Source organism: Myripristis murdjan, chromosome 11, assembly GCF_902150065.1.
Source record: "Myripristis murdjan chromosome 11, fMyrMur1.1, whole genome shotgun sequence".
In the NCBI taxonomy this organism is placed as follows: Eukaryota; Metazoa; Chordata; class Actinopteri; order Holocentriformes; family Holocentridae; genus Myripristis; species Myripristis murdjan.
In genome coordinates this window covers 6,851,715-6,864,275 of record NC_043990.1, presented here as the reverse complement: position 1 = coordinate 6,864,275, position 12,561 = coordinate 6,851,715, and the positions used below count along the sequence as shown (strand labels likewise).

General features: G+C 41.5%; 1 protein-coding gene across 1 annotated transcript in view; it reads left to right on the top strand.

Annotated features, from left to right (window-relative positions):
* Positions 1 to 11,210, top strand: part of LOC115367972 (sialoadhesin) — a 12,187-nt gene extending 977 nt beyond the window's left edge. The window contains exons 3-12 of the mRNA XM_030063915.1: positions 122 to 333; positions 794 to 947; positions 3,329 to 3,483; positions 3,933 to 4,086; positions 5,452 to 5,588; positions 6,898 to 7,018; positions 8,372 to 8,471; positions 8,853 to 8,871; positions 10,045 to 10,128; positions 11,130 to 11,210. Coding sequence (XP_029919775.1) covers positions 122 to 333; positions 794 to 947; positions 3,329 to 3,483; positions 3,933 to 4,086; positions 5,452 to 5,588; positions 6,898 to 7,018; positions 8,372 to 8,471; positions 8,853 to 8,871; positions 10,045 to 10,128; positions 11,130 to 11,210 — 1,217 coding nt within the window. The remainder of the gene's footprint in view (positions 1 to 121; positions 334 to 793; positions 948 to 3,328; positions 3,484 to 3,932; positions 4,087 to 5,451; positions 5,589 to 6,897; positions 7,019 to 8,371; positions 8,472 to 8,852; positions 8,872 to 10,044; positions 10,129 to 11,129) is intronic.
* Positions 11,211 to 12,561: the final 1,351 nt, after the last annotated feature.

Below are 12,561 nucleotides of genomic sequence, written 5' to 3'. Positions count from 1 at the left end.
TGTGTGTGTGTCTCAATGTCTTAAAAAGAAAATGCATTCTTTGTCAGCTTTCCCTGAATAAATAAGCTTTTTTAATGGTTACCCCTCCCCTCTCCACACACACACACACACACACACACAGGTGTCGTGTGTAATGACTGGGGTGTGACGCTGCCTAAAAGTGTGCGGGCCGTCAGCGGGTCGTGCCTCAGGGTCCCGTGCCGGTTCGAGATCCAGGCCTTGTATGAAGCCGACCTCCTGAACTGCTCCAAGGGCGGAATCTGGAAGAGAGGAAGTGGCAGCGGCCAAAATGTGTTGATATCCAGCCAATCAAAAGACAAGAACATCATCCCGGTAGGAGGTCTTCCGCCTTCATCATTGAATTAGAAAAAGATACAGCCTCCAACATTAAATGTGCAAGTTTCAACACCTTCCTTTGTGACAAACGGTGAAAAATAAAATAGGGAAGTCCATTGAATGCAGCAGTTCCAACCTTTTTAAAGCCTTCACACCTGCTTCCTCATTTGATATGCACTTAAATTATTCTGGGCACAATGTTTTTTTTTTTTTTTTCAGCCATGCAGTGTGATGGGTCAAATGTGCTTTCCAAATGTGCGGATTATTGTCGTAGTTGTTTTTTAAGCTTTAACGCACAGTTACAAGGTGCTTCAGTGCAACTCAGAGTCAGATATTAAACAAAATAAACAGGCAAAGCAGCATGATAGCAAAACACATACAAAAACATTTTTGGATTATAGATTTTTTGGTGCCGGCGGTATTGCTTGTGCTAAAATCACTGTTGTATTTCTTTCAGGGGGAAATTATCGGGGACGTGCTGAGCAAGAACTGCACCACAGTGTTCAGCCGCCTCTGGCACCACCACAGCGACACCTACATCTTCAGGCTGGAATGTCCCAATCAGCTCAAGTTCAACTTCGCTCCTGACATCCGCATCGACGTTCAGCGAGGTGTTTAATGATAAGAATCACTTTATTCCATACGTCTTACTTATTTCAAATGTAATGGAGCATCTGTGCAGCCTGAAAGTGGCTGTCAAGGCTGTGTAATTCTATCGTGGGAATATTTGGTCTAAAATGACCATAAATAGATGAAAATTTGTGCCTTTGAAAGGACCTGTTTTTCCAGGCACATTCAAATTCTGCCCCCGTGGCTCTTCAGCTTTATTAGGAGTGGTTGTGATTAATGCATGACTATTAAGTGCTTATTACAGAGTAAAACTAACTGAATTAAGTGTGCATGCACAAGATGGAATTACCTCTGAGTGGCAATTTTCAAGGAGGCAGTTTCTCACATTTTTATCCCACACCCCACGCTTGGGAACGTCTTAATTTTGGCACAAACGGCCACTTGGAGACAAGAATGGGCTGATTAGATTTTGGTGGTCAGAGGTCAAAAGTCAAGGTCACTGTGACCTCACAAAAAACAAAAACAAAAACAAAAAAAGAACAAATCTGGCCATAACTCAACAATTCATAGGCGAATGACAAAGTTTGGCAATGACAAAGTTTCCCCACAAATGTTAAAATAGGATAAAATGATGAAGTCATGACATTTTCTATCCGAAAGATCAAAGGTCCACTTCACTGTGACGTGATAATTTTTCACAAAAACACTTCTCTGGCCGTACTCAAACACCGTAACTTAACATTTTCACCTCACCTCCTCCCCCTGGATGACAACCAGGACAGGTTTCCTGTTCCTCTGAACCACAGGCTCATTGGTTTTGCTGATATTGAACTTCAGTTGATTATCGCTGCACCATATGATGAAACTCTCCATCAGTAGTCATGGCATACACCCACAAGGCGGTAATTTCAGTTTGAGACAAAGGAGGAAGATCCGCACACTGAATTGAAGCTCCCAATAAACTTTATTGACTAAAAAAGTGACATTTGACCCAAACGTCGTTTTTTTAGTCTATTTGTTAGTAGTAGTGGTAGTAGTAGTAGCAGCAGTAGTAGTAGCAGCAGTAGTAGTAGCAGCAGTAGTAGTAGTAGTAGTAGTAGTAGTAGTACTATCATCATCATTATTTTGACCAAAAAATATGTGGGAAGCATTTCCCTGTTAAGTTTATTGGGAGCTTCAATTCAGTGTGCGGATCTTCCTCTTTTTTCTCTGTTTAGATCCTCTGATCATCCAGCACCTGGCCTAAAACAGGATTGGATGTGCGCACAACTACTCTGTCGTCGGTAATTTCAGTTTGAACATGAACTGTAGTCCAGCCATTTTATGAAAAAACATAGGACAAATTGCAAGAGAAGCAAACTCAACTGATTTTGGATCCTCAGTTTGTCCTGAGTGAGGGGAAAAAAGTCCCAAGGAATCCCATCGGTGAAAGGTTTTGAAAATCACCTATTTATGACCATATATTACCAAAAAACACCCTTTTTAACACACAAGGGAAAGGGGTTCAAAATTTTACTTTCAGGTATCACTATAAAAATCCACAAGTTGATTACACACACAAAGGCAAGAAAAAAAGTCAATTACAACTTCTTTGAATTATTCTGTTTACACATGTATATCACACATTATCTGATTTGATATGCGCTAATTGGAATAAATGGAATTGGAATAATTCCATTCCATTCCATGCGATAATTGGAATAAATGGTTATTAAATTAAATTAATTAAAAGGTTACTATATATATAGTAACCTTTTAATTCACTGTTAGATAGTAACCTTTTAATTAAAGGTTACTATATATATAGTAACTTTTTAATTCACTGTTTAAATATCTGTTCTGGCATTTATTCCAATTAGTGCATATCAACTCAGAAAATGTGTGATATGTATGTGTAAACAGAATAATTCAAAGAACTTGTAATCGACTTTTTTTCTTGTCTTTGTGTGTGTAATCAACTTGTGAATTTTTATAGTGATATCTGAATGTAAAATTTTGAACCCCTTTCCCTTGTGTGTTAAAAAGGGCGTTTTTTTTTTTTTTTTTTTTTTTTTTTTTTTTGGTATTATATGGTCATATAGAGCTGATTTTCAAAACTTTCCACCAATGGGATTCCTTGGGACTTTTTTTCTCCTGACTCAGGACAAACTGAGGATACAAAATCAGTTGAGTTTGCTGCAATTTGTCCTAGGTTGACCCCAATTTTGGCCTAAAATTACTGGACTACTGGGAGTGAATGAAGGTAAGTTATCCTTGAGCTCTAAGTCACCAAAGCATTTTCTGCACTGATCCTTTGCAACAGATCTTTGTGAGGAACCAGTGTGACTGTTGAGTAGAGGTCATGGTAGTTTGGTCCTTTAATGCTCCTTTAAATCCTGAGGAAAGCACGGTGAGGTGACAGGATGTGTGTCCCTGCTGGCAGACCCGCCTCCTCCTCAGCTGAGCGCTCCAGGTGTGTCCGAGAGGCAGACGGTCAGCCTGCGTTGCTCAGCCGCTGTTCCCTGTCCCGCTCTGCCGCCCAGACTCACCTGGCTTCTCCCGGAGGGCGACATGGAGGAGGTGACACAAACACATGAGGTGACACTTCCATTCATCCATTCTGTTGTTTTATTGTCATTATTAAGTTTCATATATGGCTCAGGGTGTATGTCATCCATGCTGCAAAAACGTCTCTGCCTTAACAAGTCATTTAAAATCATGCTCAGTGTTAAAACTTCTCACTAGTGGGTGGGTCTGCCTGTTCTGCCTTGTTTATGTGAGATTAATGACTTGTTAAAATGGAGAGCAGTGCAATTTTGTAAATGTAGATGGTTTTTTCCTCTCATTTTCTCCACTACATTTGCTTTCTATCACTATAGTTCGACAAGTAAAATAGGAAATTGCAACTCCATGCAGCTGCATCCCGTTCACTCTGACTGGAAAACATCAGTCACATTTCCTTCATCAGGCGACATATTCTTTACACAGCCGTGAATGACAAACCCCAGAGTGAGCCTGTTATTTATCTCTCTCTTCTGAGCGAGCAGGATCAGGACGCTCTGATCAGCATCGTCTCCACGGTGACCTTCCAGGCCTCGGCCAGCCATCACAATCAGACCTTCACCTGCTCTGTTTCCTACCCGCTGACAGAAGGGGGCAGCACCGAGCCGTCTGCCAGGACACACACACTCCAAGTCCTCTGTGAGAATCAAACTCCACAGTAACCCTCACCTCTGATACTCACACACTGATCGATCGATTGATTGATTCTTTGGTTGGTGTGTTATTTCATCAGTCGATTTTTTGAGTCAGTGGCACTCTGACTGATTGAAGTTTCCAGTCTCCCTCCCTACCATCCTTTATTAGAAATTCTTTATTGATCCCCGAGGGGAAACTGGGTAAATTCATTAAGCTTTTATGAGAATTAGGATGTTTTAAAATGAACATTTCATTTTTGTTGGGGTTTAAAAATGATCTGGAGCTATTAAGTGAGCAGTTATCATGTTAGACACAATATGGCATGGTTCAGACATTAAGCTGGCCTGTTTCAACATGACTTACTGTAGTCTGACTTGACATGAAAGGGATTTTGCACAGGCGGAAACATTTCCGAGTCCCAGCCGGTGTTTGGAAAGCGGAGCTTGTCTTGACTTGGCCTTGAAGTAACGTCTAAATTGAACCATATTGTTGCGAGTGGGACACAAGGGTGCCTTTGTTTCTGCATTACAGGCAGTGGGATCGTGTTTACCAGTGGCTTAAAAGCCATTCCAGGCTGATAATGGCTCATATATCCTGTTTATCTATCATCATGTTAATGTGGGGAATGTCGCCAATGGCAGCTGTGAAGATTCTGGTGGAAATGACTTTTTATGGTCAGAGGTGTTATTTTTGTAAGCTGTCCCACCGTCTGAACCCAATTAGATGAAATGCTTTCATGTGCTCTGCTTCCTCCTCGTGGAAAATGATTTTGTTTTTGTCCTGTACTGAATAACCTGGGTCAGTATCTGCATTACAGTGCACCAGGTCCATCTGTTTAAGGGATAAATATCATCAGTTACATTTAGTAGAGCGTTATAGAGGGCTAAAATCATCACATCTGATATAATTCTCCCATTTTTCTTAAAGTTACAGACAAGCTATTTCTAATTTCTAATGCATCTCATCAGTTGATCATTTAACATATCAGATATCAAACACACCAGCCGTCCCTTTTAACTAAACTTCTAAAATACAGAGAATCCAGCCTGCCAACTTTTTATTATTTCATAAACCGAGGATTTCAGTCAGCTGCTATCTTTGAACTTATTCGCCTAAAAGTCACTTTTCTTACTCACAAAACTTGTATTTTACTGTCACATTCTCCTAAAAATATTACATTCTGGTACAACTAAAGTGTGTGTGAGTTTCAGTTTTGTTACTTTAGCCACCAAAAGTACCTGGTTACATAAAAAATAACCTTTATTACAATAATGTATGCAATGATCAAACACCACTGTGGCTTTGGGCTGGACTCAAACACCATCCACCGTCCCGCCAAGGCTCAGTTTGCTGTGTGTCACCTCGCAGATGCCCCCAGAAACACGGTGGCCTCTCTCAGCCCCCCTGGTCCTGTTTCTGAAGGTCAGGCTGTGACCTTGACGTGCTCCAGCGACGCCAACCCCCCCGTGCAGCGCTACACCTGGTACCGAGACGAGAAGGGACAGGTGGGACGAATCTGGATTTTCGTTGTGTAGCTATCAAAGTGTGATCCCACAGAGAAGTGAATTTCAGCTTTTTGTCTTGTTTATGTGTTTATCTTTGATGTGATAGGACCATATGGCTTGGCAAGCTTATCTTGTGTATGTTTTGTGTCAAAAAGTATAATTTTTGAACTGCTGAGTTAACAAACTGTGGAAGATCCAGCAGGAAGTGTGATTCAAAAAAAAAAAAAAAAAAAAAAAAAGCTGTTTATTGAAAAGCCTGCCAAACTGGTCCTTGATATTAAGGAGACGGTTTATATTTCTCTCTTCAGTGTTGATTCTTCACAGCTTGACACGCATCCACAGCCAACACCACAATTTAATTTGGATAAACAGGCTGAAAATAATTTTTGTGTCTTAAATGGACTCTGGGTTGCAGCCTCATTTCGTGATTTATTCTCAGGAAGGCGGTGGGTGGTTTTATCAAGCTTTTATCAGTCAAATGTCCCACGGCAATAAAGTGTCACAAGCACAGACCGTGTGCAGGAAATGACTGGTTATTCAGTTTGTTGATTTTTTTCCGACAACCTTATCACCTTTCAAGCCCCCGGTGGCCTCGTGAACTCAGTCAGCATTTCCCTGATGCCGTCAGAGGTGATGGCTAAAAAAAAAAAAAAAAAAAAAAAAAAAAAAATGATCTACATCCACCTGACATCACTCTGATTCATTTGGCCCAGTCCTCATTCGCTGCAGATACAATGCTGTGTAGCATTGTTAAACTTTAAAGCCAGTGTTTTAAAAAGAAGCAGGAAGTCGGTTTACCATTTTGACAGTGAAGCCAATGCCAAATTAGTCTTTCAACAAACAAACAAACAAACTGTTCCTATACAGAGCAAACATCCCTGTATGGACAGCACTTTTAGTTTTAGTTTAATTTGTCTTAAACTGTGCTTAGATGTATGACGAGTTTCTCGCATTTTTCCACCGATGCCAAAAAGCGAAAAAACACAAAATTCTGTGTACTGAGCCTTCTGACTTGCCGTACCAGTGTACTTTGTCTGTTCTGTAGTTTTTGCTATGAGGTAATCGTGTCAGGAAGTAGGCGTTATCTTTATTTTTATCCGTTATCTTTGAGTTGACCTTGTAAAATGGGAGTAACGGCTAATCAAACACCAGGACCTGCTGCCCTCATGAGACACGCTGTGATTGGTGCAATAATCATACATCACTTTCTGAGATGAACTGTTTCAGAAAGAGTTTTGAAAATGACTGTTGCTTTGAAAATGTGCTTTGAAGTCCTTTTTCTTTATGTAAAAGTCTTCCCTCTTCCCAGCTCACCAGGAGGGGAGAAACAAAGGAGCTGCTGCTCTTAGCCAGCAAGGCGGAGAGGGGAGTTTATCTGTGTGAAGCTCACAACCAGAGAGGATCTCAGAGGTCCCAGCCTGTGGCTTTGGGCGTCACTGTTCATACAGGTAAATCTGGATGTATCATAAAAGAGAATGGGATTTGAGCCTCTTAGAGCTTTCCAACTCAAAACCTCAGTCCCCATGATACTGATCCCAGTGTCCACTAAATAGCGCGCCATCTTCATGTTTTGGTGTCAGCCTCTCACAGTCAAAGAGCAAGGCCTTCTTTTCATTTTGCACCGACAGTCGACAATCATACAAGGAGAAATCCAACGTCCAAGAGGCAATTTCTGCAACACAAGCAACCAGGTCTGTGGAAAGAAGAGCCAAAAAGTGACTTGCTTCTCAAAAAGAAAAAAAAAAAAAAAAAAAAAAAATTCCAAAACAGGCGGCCTTACATGCCACAGTGTGAGATGAAAGAGAGTGAGGGCATTTGCTCAGTTTATATACCAGCATGAATATAGCCTCTATGAATGCCTTTTGGATTTCACAAACAATCGTTTTGAGAATTTTCAAAAATTAACTTGTAATCTCACATTTTTCTTTTTATCTCCAAAGATAGACTCAAACAGAATCAACTGGCCAACTAAAAATGAAGAATGAGTAAATGACTGAATGAAAAGGAAGTTACATATTGTATCGCAAACTGGCCAAGTCATTACGATATATTGTTTGTCTTTTCCCTAAGCAATTCTGTCCTGTTGAACAAAACAAAAATTGACTGATGGAACTGAAATGTGATTCTGACTGCCTGTCGCCTGTGTATACGGGAGGAAGGTGCACAGGGATCAGGGCAGCGGACGGATCCCTCGACGGGGAAACGATCAGACATTTAAATAACAGAACGTAAATCTCTGCAAAGGATTTTGATGTCAGCTAGTGCATGCACGCTCCTGACAGCTGGCAGCGATATTTGACAGCCTCGATGGAGCTCATGTACATGTTCCTCACTCAGAGATAAGCCTGGGCCTGTACTGGGCCAGTGGTGAGGCGGTTTGCTTGCTTTTTTGCTTTTGTTTGCTTTTGTAAAGTGACAACAGGAAGCAAGCCCAAATAAGCAACTACACTTTCGAAACAAACCTAAGAAAAACACACAAACCACGACTACCAATATCTGTAGGCGACTTTACAACAAAATAAAACAAGCCCAAAGTCGCTTATGATAAGCAGAAATGGCGAAAAATGACCAGAACACAGTGTGACTAAAAGACTGGTTGTGTTTCGAGGAGAAGGACATGGCCTCTCTGTCTTTCTGTACCTCTCTTTAAGGATTTAAAGAGGGCGAAAAACACAGTAAATCCAACTTTTTTAAGATGGACATTAATCTTTAAGACTTGTCCTTGGCTGTAATCATCCTTCAGCCGTGTGTTGAACAGCGGTGTGTTGTTTTCTGTCTCTCAGATAGTGATGAACGTTGCCTGTCGCTTCTCTACATCATATGTGGATTGATGGTGGTCCTGTACATCGTGACCGTCGCCATGGGCGTTTATAAGTATCGAAGGTAAGCACACAGGATTTGTGCTAAAATAATGTAATTAATCATTCAGATGTTTTTACTGACATTGTTTGGTGTAGAACACATGAAACGGTGAGAATGTGAAGACCTTTTTTTTGTTTTTTTTCCCCTCTTGTTCTCTACAATAATCATCACTATAATAATCATCACAAGGTAGTACTCAAGAATAGTATTATATAAGAACATTCCTGGTTTTAACTGGGTTTACCAAAAAAAAAAAGGGATTGTGTATTTTTCTTGTGTTCACCCTCTCAGCCCATTCCATGAAATCATACCAGACACTGTTGTAATCTGACTTCTCAAATAATCTGTTCTCTCCATTTTGGCTGACGTTCTCTCTCTGTTTGTTTTTCCTCTCTCCCCAAGTCTTTCCAGGAGACTGAAGGTAAGTGGAAATTTTTGACTCCCTGCTGAGGAGACGCAGACAGACAGACAGTCAGTCAGACGCAGACAGACAGAAAGAGTGAGACAGAGAGGAAAAAAAGGAAAGTGAAAATGAGACAGATATTAGTATCCTTCATACTTCACTGGTAGATCTGATAAGGACTTTTGACACTGGTGGCTCGTCATGGTCTAGTCACAGTCTTGTCTCGCTGACATCCTCATCCTCTCTGTTTGACTGGAGCAGGAACACAGATGACTAATGCACTGTCACTGTACTGAAGGCATGTAGGCATGTAGTTAAAGCATCATTTTCCTTTTTTAAAAAAATAAAAGATAAAAGAACAAAGAGTGAGTGTGTGCCCCCCAGCACCAAACCAGTGTGGTCTCATGATATTTCGCAACAATTTCTGAAACTGTGCAGAAAAAGGGTAATTACAGCCCGTGTGGTGCATTTGTACATGTTTGGATATATTTATCTCCACAAACTGAGCATCAGATCACAAATCATGTGAAGAAATGGTGAAGTTTTCATTTTCTGTTGAAGTTTAGTTTTAGCCGTCGCCAGAACTATTAACAGTTGAATCAAACCTTTTCTGTGTGATGAACATGTGGAAATGGCAGAAGATGTTTGTGGTCATTTTCACATCATTTGGCTCCACAACAAATGATGCATCTCCAAATCTGTGTTTTCATGTCATTAATGTTTACAACTAATCACATAAACACAGAAAAAGAGCCACTACCACCCCCACACAACTCTCTCTCTCTCTCTCTCTCTCTCTCTCTCTCACACACACACACACACACACTTTACAGACAATTAAGCACATGTGGATTCTATTACCACTGGGGCTCAGGGTCCTGCCATAGCTACGCCTGGAAATGATATGCCTGTGCTTTTATTTTATTAAGCCCACATGCTATGACAGACATTTTTTTCTGTAAATCCAACCACAAGCACCATCTTCCCCACTATGCATTTCAAAAATATCATTTCTAGCCTCTATGGAAACATGCCCAGTGAAGGTTTACTGTGTAATCCCATTGATGCCACATGCCTGATGCTCCTAGGTTTGATTGTGTTTGACTGCAGGAATGTGAAGGAGGGTGTTACTGATGTCAGTCAACCTTTCCTGGATAAATAATGGTTCTTTTAAAAAAAAAAATCCCCCAGCAGATAGAGCTGAAGGCGAAGGGAGAGCACACCTACGCTGCCCTGAGAGCCTCCAGTGTCACCTCTGAGTACGACGAGCCCCAGGTACACACCTCTGCACAACAGCACTTTTTAGATTGACCTTTGAATTACTCCCCTCTTATTGCTGGTCTTGCATGAATATGAAGCGTGTCATGATTTGTTATGACAGTTAAAATTAAGGCTAAAGCTGCAGTTGGCAGTTTAGCACTTGGGTGAATATGATTCATTGTTTCCTGTGCTCTCAGAAGATTTCCCAGCCACCTGACACCTATAGTGAATCTGGGCAAGTAGGGCGAGATTTGCCGTTCCAGTTAATGAAACAGGATGCTCTTCTCTTGTCACTTTGGCTGATAATGTGTGTGTACATTTGCATCTTGCATAGCGCAGCTTACAAGAATCTGCCCAAATTGCCACATTTTGGAAATGTGAAACACTTTTGTGTGTGAAATGTGATCTGAAGAATCTCAGGCAGGTCAAGTTTTTCCTCAAAGTGTTTGCAGTATTCAGTTTGCAGATGATACCTGCTTTTATCAGCAACCTGCTACAGCCACACTGTGATTTTGTCTCCAGTTGATTTGAACCATTTGGGAAGATGGTACCTGGAGCTAAACACCAGTTTAGTACGTGTTGTGACTCAAAGAGCACTGACTGGTCCAACCAGTTTTTGGTAGAAAAGCAAGCGTGGCTGCGCTGGCTTCCACAGTCAAACTAACTGGATTTCGTGAGACCAGCTGGCTGTGCTGGGATACCGTCACTGGTGTCACTCCTGTCGTGATCTGGGGGCTTTTCTGTTAAAGGTTCAGCTCAATGCAAATTTCAAATCCCAGTCTCACTGTGTTGCTACACAAAAAGCAAGTCTCCCCATTAGTGTACAGGCATTAGTGGTGTGGAAATTTGGCAGATCTTGCTTTGATAAACTCGCCTTTTTGTTATGAACAAAATCAAACTCTGCGTGTTGAAATGTCACATGGTGGTATGACGATGAATGCTCATGGGCTTTTGTAAACTTTGTGCATGTTTTTGTGTGTGTGTGTTTCTGTGTGTGTGTGTGTGTATGTGTGTAGCCCAAAACGACACACCGTGTTGAAGCTCCCTGCTATGAGAACCCCATCGCCATGGGAACCAGAAAACAGAGATCAACCTGAGCTGGCCCTGGCGTCGCCGTCAGCATCACCGCCGCTGCTTGGTTCAAGTGCTGACAGCATCACCGACATCACCGCAGTTACAATAAAGAAACTTCTATGACTTTTTTTTTTTTTTTTTTTAAACAGTAGTTACCGGGGAATGTGTTATTGTCAAATCTGTATAGACTAAATACACAAGAAAAAATGGAAGAAACAAGGCTCGCTCAGTTCAGGCTAGCATTATAATGACTTCTACTTATTTTTCAGCAAAATAGCACACATATGTAATTGTGTTTAACACCCAGCTAAAAACAAATAATTCTATATTCTATTTTATAAATCTATTCTATAAATCTATTTAACAGTGATTTGTTCACCAGGCCTGAGACTTTTTTTTTGTTGTTGTTGTTGTTTAGACGTCTTACTTACAAGCAGACATACCGGGGTGAAAACAAAACCACACTCCAACTTCCCTGGTAGAGGCTGTTTGCAGCCGCAGAACAGCTGCCCACATTTCGTGATATAAATACCCAAAAGAGATCTGGAGCGATACCTAAGTAACCACAACTTCCTTCCCATCACATTTCACAGTTTCTGCAGAGACCTGGCAGTTCTCAGATCACTGTGAACTCTTTGAGCCCTGAAACTGAACCCCTGCTCTTTCACCCTTACATTCTTTATGTTTTTTTGGGGTTTTTTTCCCATGGAGAGTGAGCAACTCCTGAGGAAGGTGAGCTGCAGGGGGCGTTGAGGGGATGTACCTGTTCACCGCCCCCCTCGATGACCCGGGGCCTGGCACTCAGCAGGGACAACACCATCCTGTGTAGTTGAAATAACCTGAACAGGTGCTGGCTTGCACCTTTTACATGCTTGTACTTTGACCTATGTATGATCTTCCCGAACATGCTCAGTTTTTGTTTTGTTTTCCCTCATGTTGCCAACAGAAGTGCAATAAATCCATTCTGCATTTTTTTTTTTTCAGATTTCTGTGTGTCCATTTGGGGTTCAGGGAGCCAAAACCATCATAAAGCTGCATTCATCAGTCATTAGCATGCTGCCTCCCCGACATTCACCCATTCAGAGCTGCATTCCTCACATGCCTTTCTTTAGTCGGGGGCTGGAACAGACAGAGGGGGCGGGGATAGAGAGAATGAGAGAGAGAGAGAGAGAGAAACAGAACGAGAGATAAAAAGTAAAAGCGAGAGATATCCGGAACGTGGGTGGTTGGGGGGAAATGATGAAAGAAATTGGGCTGACTGTGAAAACGTTATTTGGGACAAGTCAGGCGGTCACTTCCCCATATGGCATTATCTTTGATGACAAATGAGCGCAGGCCAGGCAGGCAGGCAGCCGTTATGACGCGCTTCCCTCC